Source organism: Pristis pectinata, chromosome 14 (assembly GCF_009764475.1).
Source record: "Pristis pectinata isolate sPriPec2 chromosome 14, sPriPec2.1.pri, whole genome shotgun sequence".
In the NCBI taxonomy this organism is placed as follows: domain Eukaryota; kingdom Metazoa; phylum Chordata; class Chondrichthyes; order Rhinopristiformes; family Pristidae; genus Pristis; species Pristis pectinata.
Window position 1 is genome coordinate 52,081,327 of NC_067418.1, and position 18,455 is coordinate 52,099,781.

Genomic DNA, 18,455 nt, shown 5'->3' on the forward strand with positions numbered 1-18,455 from the left:
CTGCCGCACTTTGAGGGCTGGGCAGGTGGGTGCTGTTTGATCTTAACCTCTTCAAAGGCTGCACTTCAATGACCTTGCAAAACCCGATTTTGCGCAACATTTGCACCTATTGAAAACACCGAAGAAAAATGCTGCACAGACTTTTGCGTTTTGCCTCAATTGGCCCAGTTGAGACATGTGCCTTTTCGTTCACTCAATGGGACCTTTCCATTCTCCGCGAACCCTCTCCTTTGCCGAACGGCTACTCCCTTTAGATCTACAAATAGTCCACCGTTCTCGTGAAAATGTGCACGTTGAAAGTGCTGCTGTTGTTCAGCGGGCCAGGGGTTGGCATTCATCGGAGTGAATGCAGAACTTCAGCTCCTTCCTTCCACTGACGCTGCTTGACCTGCTAAGTGTTTCCAGAATATATATATATTTTTTCTTTCAGCTTTCCAGGATCCGCAGTTTTCACTAAGATGTTTTTTTTTACATTTACGCAAAACATCAACATTTCATTGCTGAACTTTGCCAAAGATGAGAAATAACTGAGCATCTGCCAGTTGTCCACTGAAGGCGTGTCCACTGACGGAAAGAAGTACCGAGCGAACTCGCCGCAGACACTGTTGTGACAAAACCGACACAGCGGTTGTGACCCCGACGTGATTCGAACAAACAGCCTTCTGATCTGGAGTCAGACGCGCTACCGTTGCGCCACAAGGTCTCGCGGAAATCTTTATGTCATGGAAGAAATGTCGATGATCCGTCGAAGTGGGAGAGATGCTTCAGCCAGAGAGCATTGATAATTGCGCAGCATTCCCGCTCTGTCACACAGCTGCTGCCGGCGGAGCGCTGCGGATCCCTGCCTGAGCCGTGCCTCGGAGCGTCTTTCCCTTCATTGACCCAGTTCAACTCCATATGGCGAGCACACAGTCTCCCGACAGATCGTCTCATGTTTTGTCTTCGTAGATTCTTTGAGAGGAATTTAAATGAACGCTCCCTCGCCTCCGCTCCACCTGCTCAGTGTTTCATTTACACTGATGCTCGTGGCTCTGGTTAACAGGGTGGCGGCTGTCTACATTTCCCGGGCGCGGCTTCCAGAACTTCAGCCCCCGGCCTCCTGTGTTGATTCCCATTTCGCACTGAGAATACACTGCGCTGCTCTGATCCGCTCCTTCATGGCACCGTCAGCACCAGGCCGGATTCTCTGGTGCGGCGGTGAATATGTTCGCCAGAAATTGACTGTCTGAAACCCATAGAAACACGTTGACACCTTGCCCAAGAGTCTCCTTCCTCGCCCAACCGACTGATTTCCTTCATTTACATCTTGTCATTTCCTGGTCAACGTCCTGTTGGTTTCTCTGTTCCCCTTTAACTGGTTCATCAGTTTCAGTACTGCAGCGGTTATCACATTCGTCTCACACGCTAAAGGTCCCCAGTTCGACCCTGGGAAGGAACATTATCTTGGTTCCTGCTCCAGTTTTTTTTTCAAGGGAGTGCGTTTTCTGTCCTTTCCCATTCACATTGACAATTGCTGTCCTTGACAAATCATGGAATGATATTGCAGTTTGCAGACAACCGATCAAACTTCTGTGCCCACCGGCAGCGGGATGAAGCACAGGACCAGTTTAGTACCGAGAATCTGGCACGAAATACAATCACCTCCATCGCGTTCTCGCTGTGTCTGAATCTCTCGCCACGTCTCCTTCTCACCATTCTGCTCCTCGTCGGTCTGTCTCCCTCTCCGTTTCCTTCTCTCACTCTCCCAGGTAGACACCGTTATTGTTAATTTCTCTGTCTTGTTGTTTTTTCTTTGTCTTTCAGATTTAAAACTCCGCCTCTCTCACACAGAATGGAGGTCTCCAGACCACACACTGACTGTGAAATCTGTGGTGCAGTTCAAACCCCTGGCCTTGATTCATCCGGAGGCACTTTCATTTGCGGCGGGATGACCATAAATGTTGCGGCAGCTGATCTGTCCCTCAGTGGGTTCAATCTTTTATTTATACCGGGAGCCATTTTCTTTTCGGTATTTCAGACGTCAGTCTCGTGCGCCAGAACCGATCAGCGACCTGGCAGAGTGGGCTGAACATTGGGCTGTTCGGGTCTGCTGTTGTGGGCCATGCGAAGCATCGAGAAGCGTTTCTGTAGTGCTGTGGTTATCACGTTCGCCTAACAGGCGAAAGGTCCCTGGTTCGAAACCACGCAGAAACATTCTGAAAACGTTTTGTTGAAATAAAGTAACGGGTAAGGGACGCAACCGGACATTTATTCAAGAAAATGCAGCTGTTGTTCCTTTCATAACCCAGAGAAGTCCCTCATCTCCTGCCCGCCGATTGACTGCACGCATCATGAGACATTACCGTATCCCACATTATCCTGAACATGGGAACCCCCTTTGCGTTCCCTCTGCCGCTCTCTTTGTTCCCGGTGTACGCACCTGATCTGCAGCGGTTCACATTGGGGTTTGGAACCTGTATCAGTAACCAGTCCACTCCCGATGGGAAGTTCGAGCAAATCAGTTTTCGCGTGTTCGATGTCCTTCACCTGTCTTACTTGCTTTCAACGACACAATCCGATGAATGGTCTCTCCGGAGATGCTGCGGTTTCCTGATGCAATGGCTTCATGGCAGCCTCTACAGCACAACCTTCTGTTCTCCGCTCACTCTCTGACTCCTTCTATGCTTTCATGCAGGCGGAACTTTGAAGAGTAAAACTCTCCTTGTGCTCGGGCCGTTCCTGCACCCACTGGGAATCACATGGTCTGCAATTCCATCCTCATTTGTTCCTGATGAGCCCTTCCACTGACGTCGTGGCTGGAATGCAGAGAAGTGAGGAGAGTGTGGGAGCCGGGCGACAGGGTGATCTGTGGGCAGTTATGTCGGAGACACTGCCGGACCAACCGAAAGGTGTGGAGAGTCATCCTGTAGAGACAGGTGGGACCCAGGCAGAAGAGGATCTTTGCATATCCCTACTTTATTTACACATCACTGTGTGTATTCCCCTGCGGAAAGACAGCCGGATGATCAGCCAGTGTTTACTGCTTGGGCAGCAGACGTTGTATTTCATGGACAGGCAGAAGCCCCCTGTCAGTGGAGAGGGGAGGGACGACGTAGTCGGCGTGTTCCAGTGACCCTTAACGCTGTTTCTGCTGTGTAGCGGGTGTCGGGTCCGCTTCACACGCGGAAGTTCCGCCACTTCAATCTTGCGCATAAATAATGTTCCAGCTTTGGCTCCGGGATGTGAGAAGATTGTGATTCCGGTCGTTCCCATGAAGCTTTACAAGAGCTGCTCAATATCCTTGCTGCAAACATCAACACCATTATTGCAGCTTGAAAACAGCTGACTCCGCTTTTAGTCCCAGAAGGGTACTCACAATGATGTGGCCTAACGATTTAGTTCCGACTCGCATTTCACCCAAATATCCCCGTCATTCTGTGGCTGTAACTGGGGTCCTTTCGCCGTGTCTCTGACGAACTCTTTCACATCGTGACTCTCTATCCGCTGCTCAGTGTTCGTTTCTCTCTCCTTGTAACTCACTGTTGTTCTCCCTCAAGCCTCTCTTTAACCAACTCTTTGTCGAACCCTGTCCCTGTCAGTCATCGACAGTGCTTATACCTGACATTCATAGAATGCCCGATATTTGGGGAGTCAACTGGTGGGCGGGGAAATGGTGTTGACGCGAAATGTCCGCCATGATCTTGTTGAAGGACGGATCAGACACGTGGCACAGAATGGTCGAACTCTGTTTATTTCCTTTTGTTCACTGAACGTTCCCGTCGTTTTACTCTGTGTCCAGACCATGTCGCCCGGTGTGAGTCTGCCATCTCCCCCCATACCGCTTCCCTCTCTGCCCTCTCGTGTGCCTCTCCCCTCTTTCTCTCTATCACCCCTCTTCCACTCTCTCCATATTTCTCTCCCCTCCCTTTCTGTCCATCTCTTTCCACTTACCCCTTTTACTCTCTGCCCCAGCCATATCTATCCCTCTACAGCTCCCCCACCTCTGTCCAATCCCGACTCTCTGTCTCTCTAACCCTCTCTCTGTCTCTGTCTCTGTCTCTGTCTCTGTCTCCATCTCTCTCTCTCTCTCTCTCTCTCTCTCTGTCTCTCTCTCTCCCTCCAACGCAGACTGCCTCGCTAATCCCGGTTCTCTCTCTCTTGAGGACACGGCGATTCTCTCGAACTCTCACACACAGACTCACTCACACTAAACCAGATTTCCACTCTCTTTTTCTCGCTAAGCACGACTGTCTCTACCCCCAACATTCTCCTCTAACCCCTCTTCTCTCTCACTCTTTTCCCGACCGTCTCTCTCTCTCTATCTATCTCTCTCCGACCCCCCCCCTCGAACCCCAACTTTCTCCCCATCTCCCTCTCTCCCTCGTTTCCCCTCTCTACTCTGTCCCTCTCCCAGTTTGCCCTCTCCTCTCCTTTCCCCAATCTCCCGCCCCCTGCTATTTCCAGGACAGAGCGTTGGAAATCATGTGGTCTCCATGTGAGGGGAAGATCCGTACTGTGCTGGGACTTACTCTCCATCGACATGACCTCAGTTGCGGACCCGGGACATTCAATAGTCACCCTTTGCCCTCTCCCTGTCACCAGGGCAGTGTGTAACTGTGGGACAGGGTGGTGCAATACATCACAAACAAATAGAGATAGTAAATCCGGATTAGATAAAACGATTGTCGGGGTTTGATAGAGAGAGAATTGGAGCTAGTGAGAGATAGAGATAGAGATAGCGAGAGAGAAAGAGAGAGAGAGGGAGAGAGAGAGAGGCCAACAGAGGCAGAGACAGAGACAGTGAGAGGCGGGGTAAGAGACAGACCGAGTCGGGATAGATAGAGAGACACGAGGTTATTCAGAGAGGGAGAGATATAGTTGGAGTTACAGAGCGTCTGGGTTACAGAGAGAGTGCAGCAGGGTTAGAGAGAGACAAGAGTCGGGGTTAGAGAGAGAGTCGGGATAAGGGAGAGAGAGAGACAGGGTTTCGAGAGAGAGAGTTGGCGTTAGAGAGAGGGAGTCGGGTTTGGAGAGGGACAGTCTGATTCGGGGTTAGAGAGAGAGACGTGGTCAGAGAGAAAGAAAGAGAAACTGGGTTAGAGAGGAAGGGGGTATTACAGCGAGGAAGAGACGGATGAGTGAGATAGAGACGAGCTTAGTGAGAGAGAGAGCGAGAGTCGGAGACAGAGAGAGAAATAGAGAGACGGTGTTAGTGAGAGAGGGGGAGTTACTATTGGACGGAGACATACATTCTAGGTTAGAGGATGCAGGAGAGCTGGAATTAAAGGACACGATCAGGGATCAGAGCGACGGTGAGGAGGCAGTGCGAGGGCCAGGACCGGGCTCACGGAGTTGGCTGGAAAGAGAGTTTCCACAGTCTGAGAACAGAGGCTGTTGTCCAGTGTGAGATGAGTCTCCCGTCTCTCTCCTTGTCTGTCTCTGGCTCTCCCACCCTCCCAGACTCTCCCTCCCTCCCTCTCTCCATCCCCATGTCTGTCCCCGACCTCCGTGTGTGTGACTCTTTCCTCGCTTTTCTCTTTCTCCCGCTCTCTGTCATCATCCATCTCTCCCTCTCTCTCTCTCACCATCTTTCACTCTGCCCCTCTCTCGCTCACCTCTCGTTCACACTCCCTCTTTCTCTCTCTCTTTCCCATTTCTATCATTGTCTCCCTCTATCCATCTTCACGCTCTCTCTATCCCTCTCCCACTCATCTCTCCTGTCTATATTTCCCCATTCCCTCCCTATCTCCCTCAATTTCTCTCTTATTTCTCCCAACCTCCTCTCCCACTTTCTCCTCTTCTCCTTGTCTTTCCTCTCACACTCCTTCTTTCTCTCCCCGTCTCTTTCCAGAACTCCAAACTCCCTCTTCCACGCAGCTTCTCTGCACTCCCCTCTCTCTATCTCGCTACCACCACCCCCACCCTCGTCACCCCGTTCTCTCTCCCCTCTCCTTGTTCACTAGGACAAAGAGTTGGAACTCCCGGGGTCTCTATGTGAATGGGAAGGTCTGGGTTTATCTGGGTATCTCTCTCTCAGTCGACACAGCCTCAGAACGGAATCCTGGACACTAAGGAGACACCCTTTGACCTCTCCCTATCACCAGCTCAGTGTTTGTCTGTGGGACAGAGTGGCGCAACATCTCACAAACAGAGATTGTGAGAAGGAGTCGGGGTCGGGGTTGGAGACAGAGAGAGAGGGGGAGTTTGGAGACAAGAGAGAGAGAGTCGGGTTTAAAGGCATGGAGAGATTTAGGTTTAGAGGGAGAGAGAGCCGTTTTTTGAGGGTGAGAGAGAATGCACCCTCTAAACACATTAGAAAAAGCGTCGGAGTTGAAGAGATGGAGAGATCTTGGTGAGAGAGAGAGACAGACAGACAGACAGAGAGACGGGGCTCGAGAGAGAGGGTTCCGTGGCAAGAGAGAGAGCAAGAGTCAGGGTTCCATATATAGAGTGGAGGATAGAGAGTGAGAAAGAGTCAGGATTCGAAAAAGAGAGCACAGGGGATAGACAGAGAGAGAGAGAGAAAGAGAGAGAGAGTCGGGATTAGACTGTGGAAACTCCTTACACCTGACTCCATGATCCCGGTCCTAACCCTCCCACTGCCTCCTCTCCCTCGCTTTGGAACCTGACCGTGTCCTCAAATCCCTGCTCTCCCGTAACCTCGAACCCAGAATATTTATCTGTCCCATCCCGTGTCTCTCTCTCTCCCTCTCTCTCTCTCTACCTATCTATAACCCAACACACTTCCTCTCTCCGTTTTCCTCTCTTTCTCTCTGTCTCTCCTTCTGTCGCTCTCGCTCCCTCTCACCCCTCTTTGCACCACCCTCTGTCCCTCACTCCAGTCTCCTTCACCCCTCTGTCACCCCCATTTCCACTCTACTCCGGCCTGGTTCCCATTAAAGACGGTTGGAACTCCCGCCGGTGTCTATGTGTGAGGTGGAAGGTCTGGGCTGTGCTGAGGATCGCTCTCTCTGTCGACACTGCCACAGAAGCGGAGCCTGGACACCAAACAGACACACTTTGCCCTCTCCCTATCACCAGGGCATTGTTTGTGCGACAGAGCAGTGCAACACTTCACAAACAGAAATAAAGAGCGGGGGTCGGGTCGGGGTGGGGGTAGGGAATGCGTCTGCGTTAGAGAGAGGGGCAGTCTGGCTGGGAGAGAGATATTCTGGGTGAGAGGGCGCGGGAGAGCTGTGATTCGAGGACACGGTCAGCGATCAGAGCGAGGGGGAGGAGGCAGTGGCGGGAGTGGTCAGGACCGTAATCAGAGGTTCAGGTGGAAAGAGGTTTTCCACAGTCTTGAGTCCAGACGCTGTCGTCCGGTGTGAGGTGAGTCTCCCATCCCCCCCACGCCCACTGTCTCCCTCCCTCCCCCTCTCGCTTGTCCCGTTCTCTCTCTCCGCCCCCTCCCAGTGAGGAAGTGAAGTGTTAAGAATTGCAACCATACCTATAACTGGTAAACAAAACATATATATATATCTCCATTTATATTTCTTTAGCAAGGACTAGCAAGCTGCTGACCCATTAGTTAACTTGGAAAGTTAAGTATGTTAACTGCCTTTGTTTCGGGTAACGGACCATTCCGATATGTCAGACGGTGGCGATACTGGGTGTAATTAACATCGAAGTGGAGGCTTGGTCTGAACAATGAAGGGTGATACTTGCCTTTGAATGCCTTGATTATAACTCAATTATACTAAGACAAGAGATGTGATAGCTGTCTCGGGATCTCTATAGCTTGACCGAAACTCGCGGCACCGTATTCATGAAATGTGTGTGACAATTCCTGTATAAATGTCTGTCTGCCCGTTGTGCGGGGAGAACTCGGGAAGCGACTTTTAGTGAGTGCTGAAGAGAATTCTCCTAGCGGTGCACTGCTAATAAAAGTATTTGTTCGAATTGACCTCGTGGCACTGTGTTACTTACAGTGGACAGAAGGGGAAAACTAATTTCGGGACGACACCTCTCTCTCCCCATCATTCCCTCTCCTCCCTCCCTCCCTCCATCTCTCTATCTCCTTTACCATTTCTCTCTCCCCCGCTCACTCTTTCTCTCTAACTCTCCCTCTCTTCCCTCAATTTCTAATCCCTTCTTCTCTCTTTGTCGCTCGAACCCTGTCTTGCTCCATAACCCTGTCTGTCCCCCACTAACACCTGCTCCCCGTCCCACTAACCCCGGCCCTCTCTCCATATCTAAGCCCGACTCTCTCTCACTCTCTAACCCCGACCCTTTCTCCCCGTCTCCCTTTGTCCTTCTCTCTCTTCCTCTTTCTCTCCTCCACTCCTTCCATTACTGTCTCTCCCCCAATCGCTCTCTCCCTCCCTGCTGATTACCCTGATAGATGTTTGGAAATCTCTGTGTGAAGGGATTGTCTGTGCTGCGTTGGGGATCGATCTCTCCGTCGACACTGCCTCAGGAGCGGAGTGGGGACATCAGGGAGACATCCTGTGCCCTCTCGCTATCAGCAGAGGATTGTTTATTTGTGGCACAGAATGGTGCAACACTTCACAAACAGAGATATAGGGAGACAGTCGGGGTTAGGGATATTAGGGGTTAGGGAGAGTAGGGGTTAGCGAGAGAGATTGAATCGGGGTGAGAACGAACAATTGATTCTGGGTTAGAGAGAGAGAGAGAGAGTCTGGTTTACGAGAGAGAGAGAGAGAGAGAGAGAGAGAGAGAATCGGAGTTAGAGAGAAAGAGAAAGGGAGAGAGATAGAGTCGAGGTTAGGAAGAGAGTGAATCGAGAATAGGGAGAAAACGGAACCGTTATTCAGACAGAGGGAGAAAGTTGGTGGGAGAAAGCCTCCGGGATATCGAAAGAGAGAGTCCTGGTTAGAGAGGGTGTGTCGGGGTTGGAGACAGAGAGGCGGTGCTAGCGGGGGCGGGGGGGTGGGTGGGAGAAAGAGACTGGGTTAGAGAGAGTGTTGGTGTTGGACAGAAAGCAACATTCCAGGTTAGAGGGTGCAGGAGTACTGGGATTCGAGGCACGGTCCACGTTCAGACGAGGGAGAAGAGAGTTTGGGAGGGTCAGGGCCGGGAGCAGCGAGTCAGGTGGAGAAAGATTTTCAACAGTCTGAGAACAGATGCTGTGGTCCTGTGTGAAGTGAGTCTTCCGTCTCTCGCCCTGTCTGTTTCCCACACTCTCTACCTCACAAACTCTCCCTCCGTCCCTCTCTCCATCCGCGTGTCCATTACCGACCTCTTTGTGTAACTCTCCCTTTGCATTTCCCTTTCGCTTCCTGTGGTGCAACACTTCGCAAATGGAGATAGAGAGAGGGAGACCGGGTTAGAGAGTGTGGGGAAGATCTTGTGAGAGAGAGAGGGGGTACGAGAGCAAGAGAGAGAGAGACTGGGGTTGGATAGTGCGGCTTTAAAGGGATGGAGAGATTCAGGGTCGGAGAGAAAGGGGGAGTTGTGTTCAAAGGAAGAGGGAAGGGTGAGAGCGGGAGAGAGGGAGAATGCTCGAGACGATGTCAGTGAGAAAGCGTCGGAGTTAAAGAGATGGGGAGATTCTTGTTGGAGAGAGAGAGAGAGGGAGAGAGGGAGATAGAGAGAGAGAGAGACGGGGTGAGAGGCAGAAAGATAGTCCGGATTAAAGGAATGGAGACATTCAGGGTCGGAGAGGAAGGGAGAGTTATGTGTAAAGGCAATAAGAGAGGGGTGAGAGCTGGAGAATCTTGGTTGGAAATAGAGAGAGAATGCTAGAGAGTGTCGATGTCACTGAGAGAGCGTTGGAGTTAAAGAGATATAGAAAGCCTGGTTGGGGGGGTGGCAGATAGGGTGAGAGAAAGAGAGAGAGACGGGGTTAGACTGTGGAAATTCTCCGTACACCCGACACCCTTCTCCCGACCCTAACCCTCTCACTGCCTCCTCCCTCTCTCTCTGAGCCCTGACCGTGTCCCTGAATTCCAGCTGTCCCACAACCTCTAACCCGGAACCCCACACAAAGTATACTGACTCTGACTCTCTTTCGCTCTCTCCCACCTCAGTCTGACCCTCTGTCCCCACTATTTCCCTCCTTTTCTCGTCTCTCTCCCTCTCTCACTTACTTTCTCTTCCCCCACTTTGCACCACCGTCCCTCCCTCATTCCCGTTGTTCCTCCCAATCTCTGACCCCCACTCCCTCTCTCTCTCTCGCCAGCGCAATCTGTGGTGCAGCACTTCACATGGAGAGAGAAGAGGGGTGTCGTTGTTAGAGAGAGAGAGAGAGAGAGAGGGAGGGAGAGAGAGGGAGAGAGAGGGAGAGGTGAGTGTCTGGGTGGAGCAGAGAAATATTCTGTGTAACAGAGCGTGGGAAAGCTGGAATTCCAGAACACGGTCAGAGTTCAGAGCGAGGGGGAGGAGGCAGTGGGAGGATCAGGACCAGGAACAGGGAGTTGGGTGTAAAGAGGGTATCCGCAGTCTGAGTCCAGACGCTGTCTTCTGTTGACAGGTCAGCCTCTCGTCCTCCTCCACATCCACCCACCTTGCTTCACCACCTCTCTCTCTCTTTCTTTCTCTCTGCCTCTCTCTGACACCACTCTCCCTACCTCTAACCCTGACTCTCACGCTCTAGCCACGAACCATTCTCACTCGAGTCCCGACTCTCTCTCTCTCTCCTACTTTCTGTCCGCCTCACCTTTCACCACTCTGGCCCCCACTCATTCTCTCGATCCCCGCTGGTAAACAAGGAAGAAATTTGAAATAGTGGTGTCTCTGTGTGAGATGGAAGGTCTGCGATGTGTTTGGGATCTCTCTCTTTCTCTCTCTCTCTCTGGGCCGAAGATCTATCAGCAGCGGACCCTGGACACCAAGCAGACACACTTTGCCCTCTCCCTATCACCAGGACAGTGTTTATCTGTAGTACAGAGTGGTGCAATACTTCACAAACAGAGATAGAGCGAGGGAGTCTCAGTTAGAGAGAGAAAGAGAGAGAGAGTCTGGGTGGGACAGAGGTATTCTGGGTAAGAAGGCGCGGGACTGCTGGAATTCGGGGACAGGGTCAGAGATCAGAGCGAGGGCGATGGTCAGGACCGGGAGTAGTAAGTCTGGTGTAAAGAGGGTTTACACAGTCCAGACGTTGTCGTCCGGTGTGAGGTGAGTCTCCCGTCTCCCTTCCCACGGCACCTTCTCTGTTTATCTCCCGACACTCGTCGGTCGATCCTCTCTCTCTCCCACCCCTCTACCATACTTTTCATCTTTGTTTCTCCTTCCTCATCCACTGCCGCTCTCTCTTTCACCTTTCCCTCCTTTTCTCCCTCTTCCATTTCCCTCCATGTCTCTCTCTCTCCCCCTCCTTGTTTCACCCTGAGTCTTCTCTCTCTGACTCTCAAACCCTGAGTATTTCTCTGTAAACCCAACTGTCTCTTTCACCCCGTCTCTCTCAGGTAACCGAGACACTCTCTGCCTCTTTTTCGCCCTCTCCTTCTGCTTCTTGCTCCTTCTCCCCTTCCTCTCCGCCTCTTCTTCCACCACTGTCTGTCCCGCACTCGTTTTCTCCTTCTCCGCTGGTAACCCCGGCAAGAAGTTGGAAATAGCGGGGTTTCTGTGTGAGGTGAAAGGTCTGCGCTGTGCTGTGGATCTGTCTCTCGATCGATGCTGTCTCAACAGCAGACCGTGGACACCAAACAGACACCCTTTGCCCTCTCCCTATCAGGTGGACAGTGTTTATCTTTTGTCCAGTGTGGTGCAACACTTCACAAACAGAGACAGAGAGGGGGAGTCGGTGTTTGAGAGAGAGAGAGAGAGAAAGAGAAAGAGAAAGAGAGAGAGAGAGAGAGAGAGAGAATACGGATGAGCAGTGTGTCCGGTGTAAAGAGGCTTTCCACAGTCTGAGTCCAGACGCTGTCGTCCAATGTGAGTTGAATGTCCTGTCTCCCCCTCACTCTTCCTATGTATCTCTCCACTCTCGAGGCTCCTGTCCCCTCTCCCACCTCTCTCCCAATCATCTTTCTCTCCACTCCCTCTCTATATCCTTCTATTTTGCCCTTTCCCTCATTTTCTCTGCCTTCCCCGGTTCACTTCCTTCCCTCTCTCTGTTCGTCGCGTCCTTTCTCTGTCTAACCCCGAATCTTGTATCTCACTCTAATCTTCACTCCCTCTCTTTATCCCCGGCTTTCTCCCTCCCTCCTCCTCAACACCGAATCTCGCTGCCACTTTCGAAACCAGATTCCCTCTCAAGAACCCCGACTCTCTCTCCCCATAACCCCGACTCTTTCTCTCTCGCAAACCCCAACAGCATCTCTCCCTCTCTAACCATCACTCTTTCGCCCCTCTCTCTCTGTTCCCGACATCCTCTCTCTTTCTTTTTCATTTTTTAATTAATTTTAAAATTAATACAGATTAATACAAATAACCGGTGATTATCCACGTAATACAAAGAGATCAGGAAGACAATCATGACATATATAATCATAAAGACTAAAAAATATATTCTAGACCCCACTGTCTCTTAGTAAGCGAATACAATACAAAAAAAATCAAAAAGAGAAAGAAAAAAATTATTGTATAAAAAAGAACCCACAAATCAAAAAGTAAGTAAAAAATCGAAACAAACTAAAAATCTTAAAAAGAAAAAAAAACTGGACTGATATTTCAAGATGAACAAAGAGCATCAGTGTGTCATCAAATCCGCTCCTGTGACATCCTCTCTAAGCCCGACTTTTCTTTTACCCCTATTCTCTCTCTCCGCCCTCAAACCGATACATTCTCTCTCGCCTCTCTCTCTATAAACCCAACTATCTCCTTTCTCTCTATGTCTGTGAGGTGTTGCACCACTGCACGACAGATAAACATTTACCGGGTGATAGGCAGAGGGACGGGTGAGTCCATAGTGTCCAGTGTCCTCTCCTGAAGCAGTGTCGACAGAGCGAGAGAGATCCCCAGACCAGCCCTGACCCAGCGACACCAGGAGTTCCAACCCTCAGTCCTGGCAACAAGGGCAGGGAGTGGGGTTGGGAGTTCCAGACGGAAAGATAGAGAAGGGGAGAGAGAGAATGAGCAAGAGAAGAGAACGAGTTTCACAGAGTTAGAGAGAGGAGGGAGACAGAAGGAGGATAGAGGGAGGAAGAGATTGAGGGAGAGGAGAGATGGGGAGAAAACAAGACAATAGAGAGTGACTATGAGAGAGTGGGGAGAAAGTGGACAGAGAGAGGGGAGAATGAGAAAGAGAAGAAACACGCGAGATCCCCTGAGCAAATCTCACTCTTTCTTACACTTCCTCTCTCCCCTATACCTGGGAGACACAGTTGGAACACCCCCACAAACCCCAACACATTGAACTCCTTCTCCCACGTCGTATGCAGGAAAAACACCCGGGACACCCTCACTAACTGCCACTCATTCTGACCCTCCCTCTCCTCCTTACTCTGTACACAGGAGAAACATCGGGGGCACGCTCAGCTCCTTCCACCACCTCTAACCCTCCGGCTCCCTCATACTTAGGAGACATGCACGGAACCCCCACTCACTACCACCAATCTAATATTCCCTCCCCCTGTACCTAGGAGATACGCCAGAAATCCCCTCACGGACTCCCACCCCCTCTGAACCTCTCGCTAATCCCTGTGCCCAGGACCCCACAGAACCCCACACTAATTGCACCCTAGCTAACCTTACCCCCTCTCCACCCTCTGACCCAGGAGATATAACCGGTAACAACCTCACCACCACTCCTCCATCCCCCTCTCTCTCTCCCCTGTATCCATTAAACACACGGGACACACACACTAATTCCGCCCCCAATAAACTTCCTTCTTCCTCTCCGCAACCCAGGAGACACACCCGGTACCCTCTCACTACCACACCAGTTAACCCTCCTTCTTCTTCCCTGTAACCAGGCTACAAACCAAATACCCCCTCACTAACACCTCACCCCCTAAACCTCTCGCTACCCCCTGTACCAGAAGACATACTCTGGACCCCTCACAGACTAACACCACCTCGAACCCACCCTCCATCTCTCCACTCCCCGTATCTCGGAGACACACCCGGGACCCACACAGGCCCTCTAGCCATCCCCATCACTAACACCCACCTGATCTAACCCTCCCTGCCCCTCTAAGGCCAAGCCCCGACACCCACGAGACACACCCCGATCCTCCTTGCTGACTCACATCGCCTCTAACCAACTTCCTCCATCCTACAGACATCACAGACTATGGAGCTCATCGCAGACACCTCCCACCTCCTTCCGCCCTCTTCACTAAGCCGTCTGGCACGCCAGTGGCTGTTGGAGGACTCGCCCCAGCTGGATTGGGCGGGGGCTGTGGTGGGAGAGCGCCCGGTAGGGGCGACCCTCCTCCTCAAGTCTCCCGGGGTGCTAGCCGGCTCCCCTTTCGCCCAGGCGGTCTTCCGGGAGGCCGGCTGCCGGTTTCGTTGGCTGAGGCGGGACGGGGAGGACCTGAAGCCTGTCTGCACAGTGGCCTGTGTCTGGGGACCGGCCCGGACCCTGCTGCTGGCCGAAAGGGCCGCCCTCAACGTTCTGGCCCGGGCTAGCGGGGTGGCCACGTCCTGTCGTTCCGCCCAAGAGCTGGCCCGCTCCCTGGGCTGGAGTGGGCGGCTGGCGGGCACCCGCAAGACCACCCCTGGCTTTCGGCTGGTGGAGAAGCACGCCATGGCGGTGGGCGGGGTGGAGACCCATCGATACGGCCTCGGCGACCTGCTCATGCTCAAGGACAATCACCTGGTGGTGGTCGGAGATATCGCTAAGGTAACCGGTGCTGAAGGTGTTATTGGCTTTGCAGCTGGAATCTGGGTCGTTGGTTTCGGAGTAAACGGTGTCAGAAAGATGCTTTTTCCATGATAATTGGGGATTGCGTGGTTGTTTACCTCGAAAACTGCAAGGTGGGTCTGAGGTTTCCCTGGTTATTCCGGATGAGGTGTGTGGTTGCCTGGTTAACCAGGAACAGGGGGTATTGTTTCCTTTGTAACTGTAGGCAAGGAGGTTGGTTGGCTGGGTAATTTGGAGCATGGCGTCTTGATTCCATGGTAACTGGGGCACCAGCCGGGTAGTTGCCTGGCGAACCGGGAGGCGGGAGGTGCTGTTTCCCTCGTCACTGGGGTCTTGGCCGGTTGTTGCCTTGGTAACAGTGAGGTGGAGTGCTCCTTCCTTTGTTGCTCAGAAGAAGGTGGCTGGTTGCCCTCGTAACGGGAGTCGGGATGTTGTTGTTGCTCTGGTAAATGGGGACTAAGTTGTTGGTTTCCTGGGTAACTGCAGCCGTGGTCTATTGTTACCATGGTTACTGAGGTCGAGGCGGGTAGTTGCCTGGATAACCGGGAGGCAGAGTGTGTTATTTTCCTCGTAACTGAAGATGAATTTATTTATTGTCTGGGTCACGGAGAGGCAGTGGGTGTTCCTTCCCTGATAACTGGGACTGGACGGGTAGTTTCCTGAGTGACTGGGAGGGGGGAGTTATTTGCCTGTAATTGGGGACGAGGTAGTTGGTTGCCTGGGTAACCGGGGTCGGGTGGGATCGTTTCGTCCGTAACTGGAATGTGGCTTGGCGGTTGCTTGAGTAACCAGAGCTGGGTGATTCTTCCCTCGTAACTCGGGGCGAGGTGGGTCATTGCCTCCGAAACCTGGAGGCAGGTGTTGTTATTTCCCTTGATAACTGGGATCGAGGCAAGTAGTTCCCTCGGAAACCGGGAGCCAGGGCCTGTTCTTTAACTGTGAACAGGAGCGATGGGCAGCTGCTAGCCTGGGTAACTGGCAGCACAGTCTGTTGTTTTACCAGGTAAATAGGTCTCAGCGATTGGTTCCCTGAATAACCAGCAGCGGGGATTGTAGTATCCCTGTAACTGGGGACAATGCGGGTGGTTGCCTGGGAAACTGAGAGGCAGTTGTTGTTGTTTCCCTGGGAGCTGGGGACTTGGGTGACTGGGAGGGCGTGGAGTGTCGTTTACCAGGATAACCAGTGGTGATGCCTTGTCTTTGTCTTGGTATCCAAGAGCGGAGGTGTCGTTACTCTGGTAACTGGAAGGCAACCTGCCATCATCTGGTAAAATGTACAGGGGGGCATTGCTGGGGTAATCTGGGCAGGATTACCAGTGTTAACGAGCAGCAATGGGGAAGGGAGGGGGAGTGAAGGGGCCAATGACCGGATCCCTGGGCAAGGGGGCACCATTCTATACCTGGGTAACTGAGGGCAGAGGTCACTCGTCATCTGGGTTACCAGGGTAGGCAGCATCTTGTGTTGGCAAGGTAACCAGGGCCAGGGGCTGGTAGACATTTTGCCTGAGTAACCTGTCAGAGGATGTGGTTTGTAACCTGGGCGTGGCTGTTTCTCTCCGTTAACCTGATATCCAGGGGCAGGGTATATCCCCGTAACTTGGGGAACCAAGCAAAAGTGATCGTTGTTCAGGAGAGCGGACACAGGCGTGGGACGACGAGTGTTAACCATGCAACGACATTTGGTTGACTCATTACCTGGTTAACCATGGAGTCATACAGCACGGAAACATGCCCTTCGGCCCAGCTTGTCCATGCTGACCACCTCATTCTTCCTGCAAGTGCCAGTTGCCCGCATTCGGCCTATAAACCTCCAAGCCTCTCCCCTCCATGAACCTATCCAAATGCCTCTTAAATGTTGCATTTGTACCCGCATCGACCACTTCCTCATTCCATGTACTCACTGCACTCTGTGGAAGAGAGTTAGCTCTCAGGTCTCTTTTACATGCCCCCCTAATTTCTTGTATCTGTGCCCCATGGTTTTGCTCTCCCCAACCCTGGGGAAAAGACAATGACCGTCCACTTGATCCATACCCCACATGATTTTAGATACTTCTTTGAGATCACCCCTCATTCTCATACGTTCCAAGGAATAAAGATCCAGCGTGGCCAACCTCTCACTGTCACTCAGGCCTTCCAGTCCAGGCCACATAATCGTAAACCTCTTCTTCACTCTCTCCGGCTTGACAATGTCTTCCCTCTCAGAGGCTGACCAAAACTGAACACAATACTCAAAGTGCGTCCTCAACAACGACTTACATAATGCCCCTGCGACTAAACTCGATGCCCTGACTGATGAAGACCAACATGCCAAACGCCTTCTTCGCCACTCTGTCCACTTCCGCGGCCGCTTTCTGTGAACTGTGCACTTGTACTCCCACGTCCTTCTGTTCCATAACGCACGTCAGTGCCCTGCCATTGTCCGTATAAGGGCTACCCTGGTTTGAATGTCTAAAATGCATCACCTCACACTTATCTGATCCATCTCCACAGCTGATGCAGATCTCTCTGCAGTTCACTGTAACCTGCTTCACTATCAACAAGGCCCCTGAATATATTGTCATCAGCAAACTTGCTAATCTTGCCATGTTTATTGATACTCCTATCATTGACATACATAATGAATAACAGGTCCCAGCACTGACCCCTGGGGCACCCCACTGGTCACATGCCTCCTGTTGGAAAATCGAACATCAACCATCACACTCTGCTTCCTATCATCGAGCCAATTCTGAACCCACCTCTCTCACTCCCCCTGAATCGCATGCGACCGGAACTTGCAGATCAGCCTGTAATGCGGGACCTTGTTAAAAAGCCTTAGTGAAGTCCACATAGAAAACCCCACTGCCCTATCTTCATCTGTCCCCTCAGTTACCTCTTTAAAAAAACTCCTATGTTTCGTCAGACCAGGGTAATAGGTGACCGTTAACCAGGTAAAATGGGACCCGTGTGCACAGATTACTGGGATAACAGGGATCGGACGGGGTAGTTACCTTGGTAACCAAGGGGAGTGGTTGCTGTGGAACTCGTAATCCTGACATCTGAGGCAAGGATGGGTAGTCACTAGTTTACAGGAATTAAACTAGTCGATAACCAGTGGAAGAGGGGAGAGATCATGAATCAGGAAACTAGGACCGGGCGTCAGACACACCGTCGTCTCCGCCTCTGGGACCGGAGAGGAGACACACTATCCTCTGCCTTTCCGGGACCAGACATCAGTAACACCACCGTCTCCCCCTCGACTGCATCTCTGTTCCCAGGCGGTGCGGGAAGCCCGGATGATTGCGAGTGTCTATAACAAGATCGAGGTAGAGTCGCGCTCGCTGGAGGAGGCACGCCAGGCCGCTCTGGCAGGAGCCGATATCGTGATGCTGGACAACTTTACTCCCCAGGTAGGTGCGATCGGTGCTCGTCTCTCTATCTCTCTCCTCTGTCTCTGACCCTCTCTCTCTCGCTCCCTCTCTCACTCGTTGCTGTTCATTCTCGCTCCCTCGCTTCTGACGGCCGCCTCCTCCTCTCCAAGATGCCGCGGACTGCTTTCCTGTCCAAGCAGATGTCGTGGTCTGTGTTTATCCCCCACTCACACATATACAGGGTCGGTGCACCGGGTGGGCTGGTGAGTATGTTTGGATGCGTGGGGGAGTGCTGGTCGTGTTGTGTGTGTGTGTGTGTGTGTGTGTGTGTGTGTGTGTGTGTGTGTGTGTGTGTGTGTGAATGTGTGTGTGTGTGTGTGTGTGTGTTGCTCGTGCGTCTGTGTATGTGTGTC

The 18,455-nt window shown here is 52.0% G+C and overlaps 1 protein-coding gene and 1 non-coding gene across 4 annotated transcripts in view; one reads left to right on the forward strand and one right to left on the reverse strand.

The window, feature by feature from the left end:
* Nucleotides 1-631: 631 nt before the first annotated feature.
* Nucleotides 632-703, reverse strand: trnaw-cca (transfer RNA tryptophan (anticodon CCA)). Its single transcript has one exon. It is a non-coding gene; the product is annotated as a tRNA-Trp (tRNA).
* Nucleotides 704-10,370: 9,667 nt separating this feature from the next.
* LOC127577620 (nicotinate-nucleotide pyrophosphorylase [carboxylating]-like) overlaps nucleotides 10,371-18,455 on the forward strand; it is a 9,487-nt gene continuing 1,402 nt past the window's right edge. The window contains exons 1-3 of one of the 3 annotated variants that reach the window (XM_052028922.1): nucleotides 10,371-10,414; nucleotides 14,108-14,671; nucleotides 17,950-18,081. In XM_052028922.1, coding sequence (XP_051884882.1) covers nucleotides 14,120-14,671; nucleotides 17,950-18,081 — 684 coding nt within the window. In that variant the 5' untranslated portion in view covers nucleotides 10,371-10,414; nucleotides 14,108-14,119. Of the gene's footprint in view, nucleotides 10,415-10,911; nucleotides 11,059-11,712; nucleotides 11,818-14,107; nucleotides 14,672-17,949; nucleotides 18,082-18,455 lie in introns of those variants that run through there. The other 2 variants (XM_052028919.1, XM_052028920.1) reach the window with 2 other exon arrangements.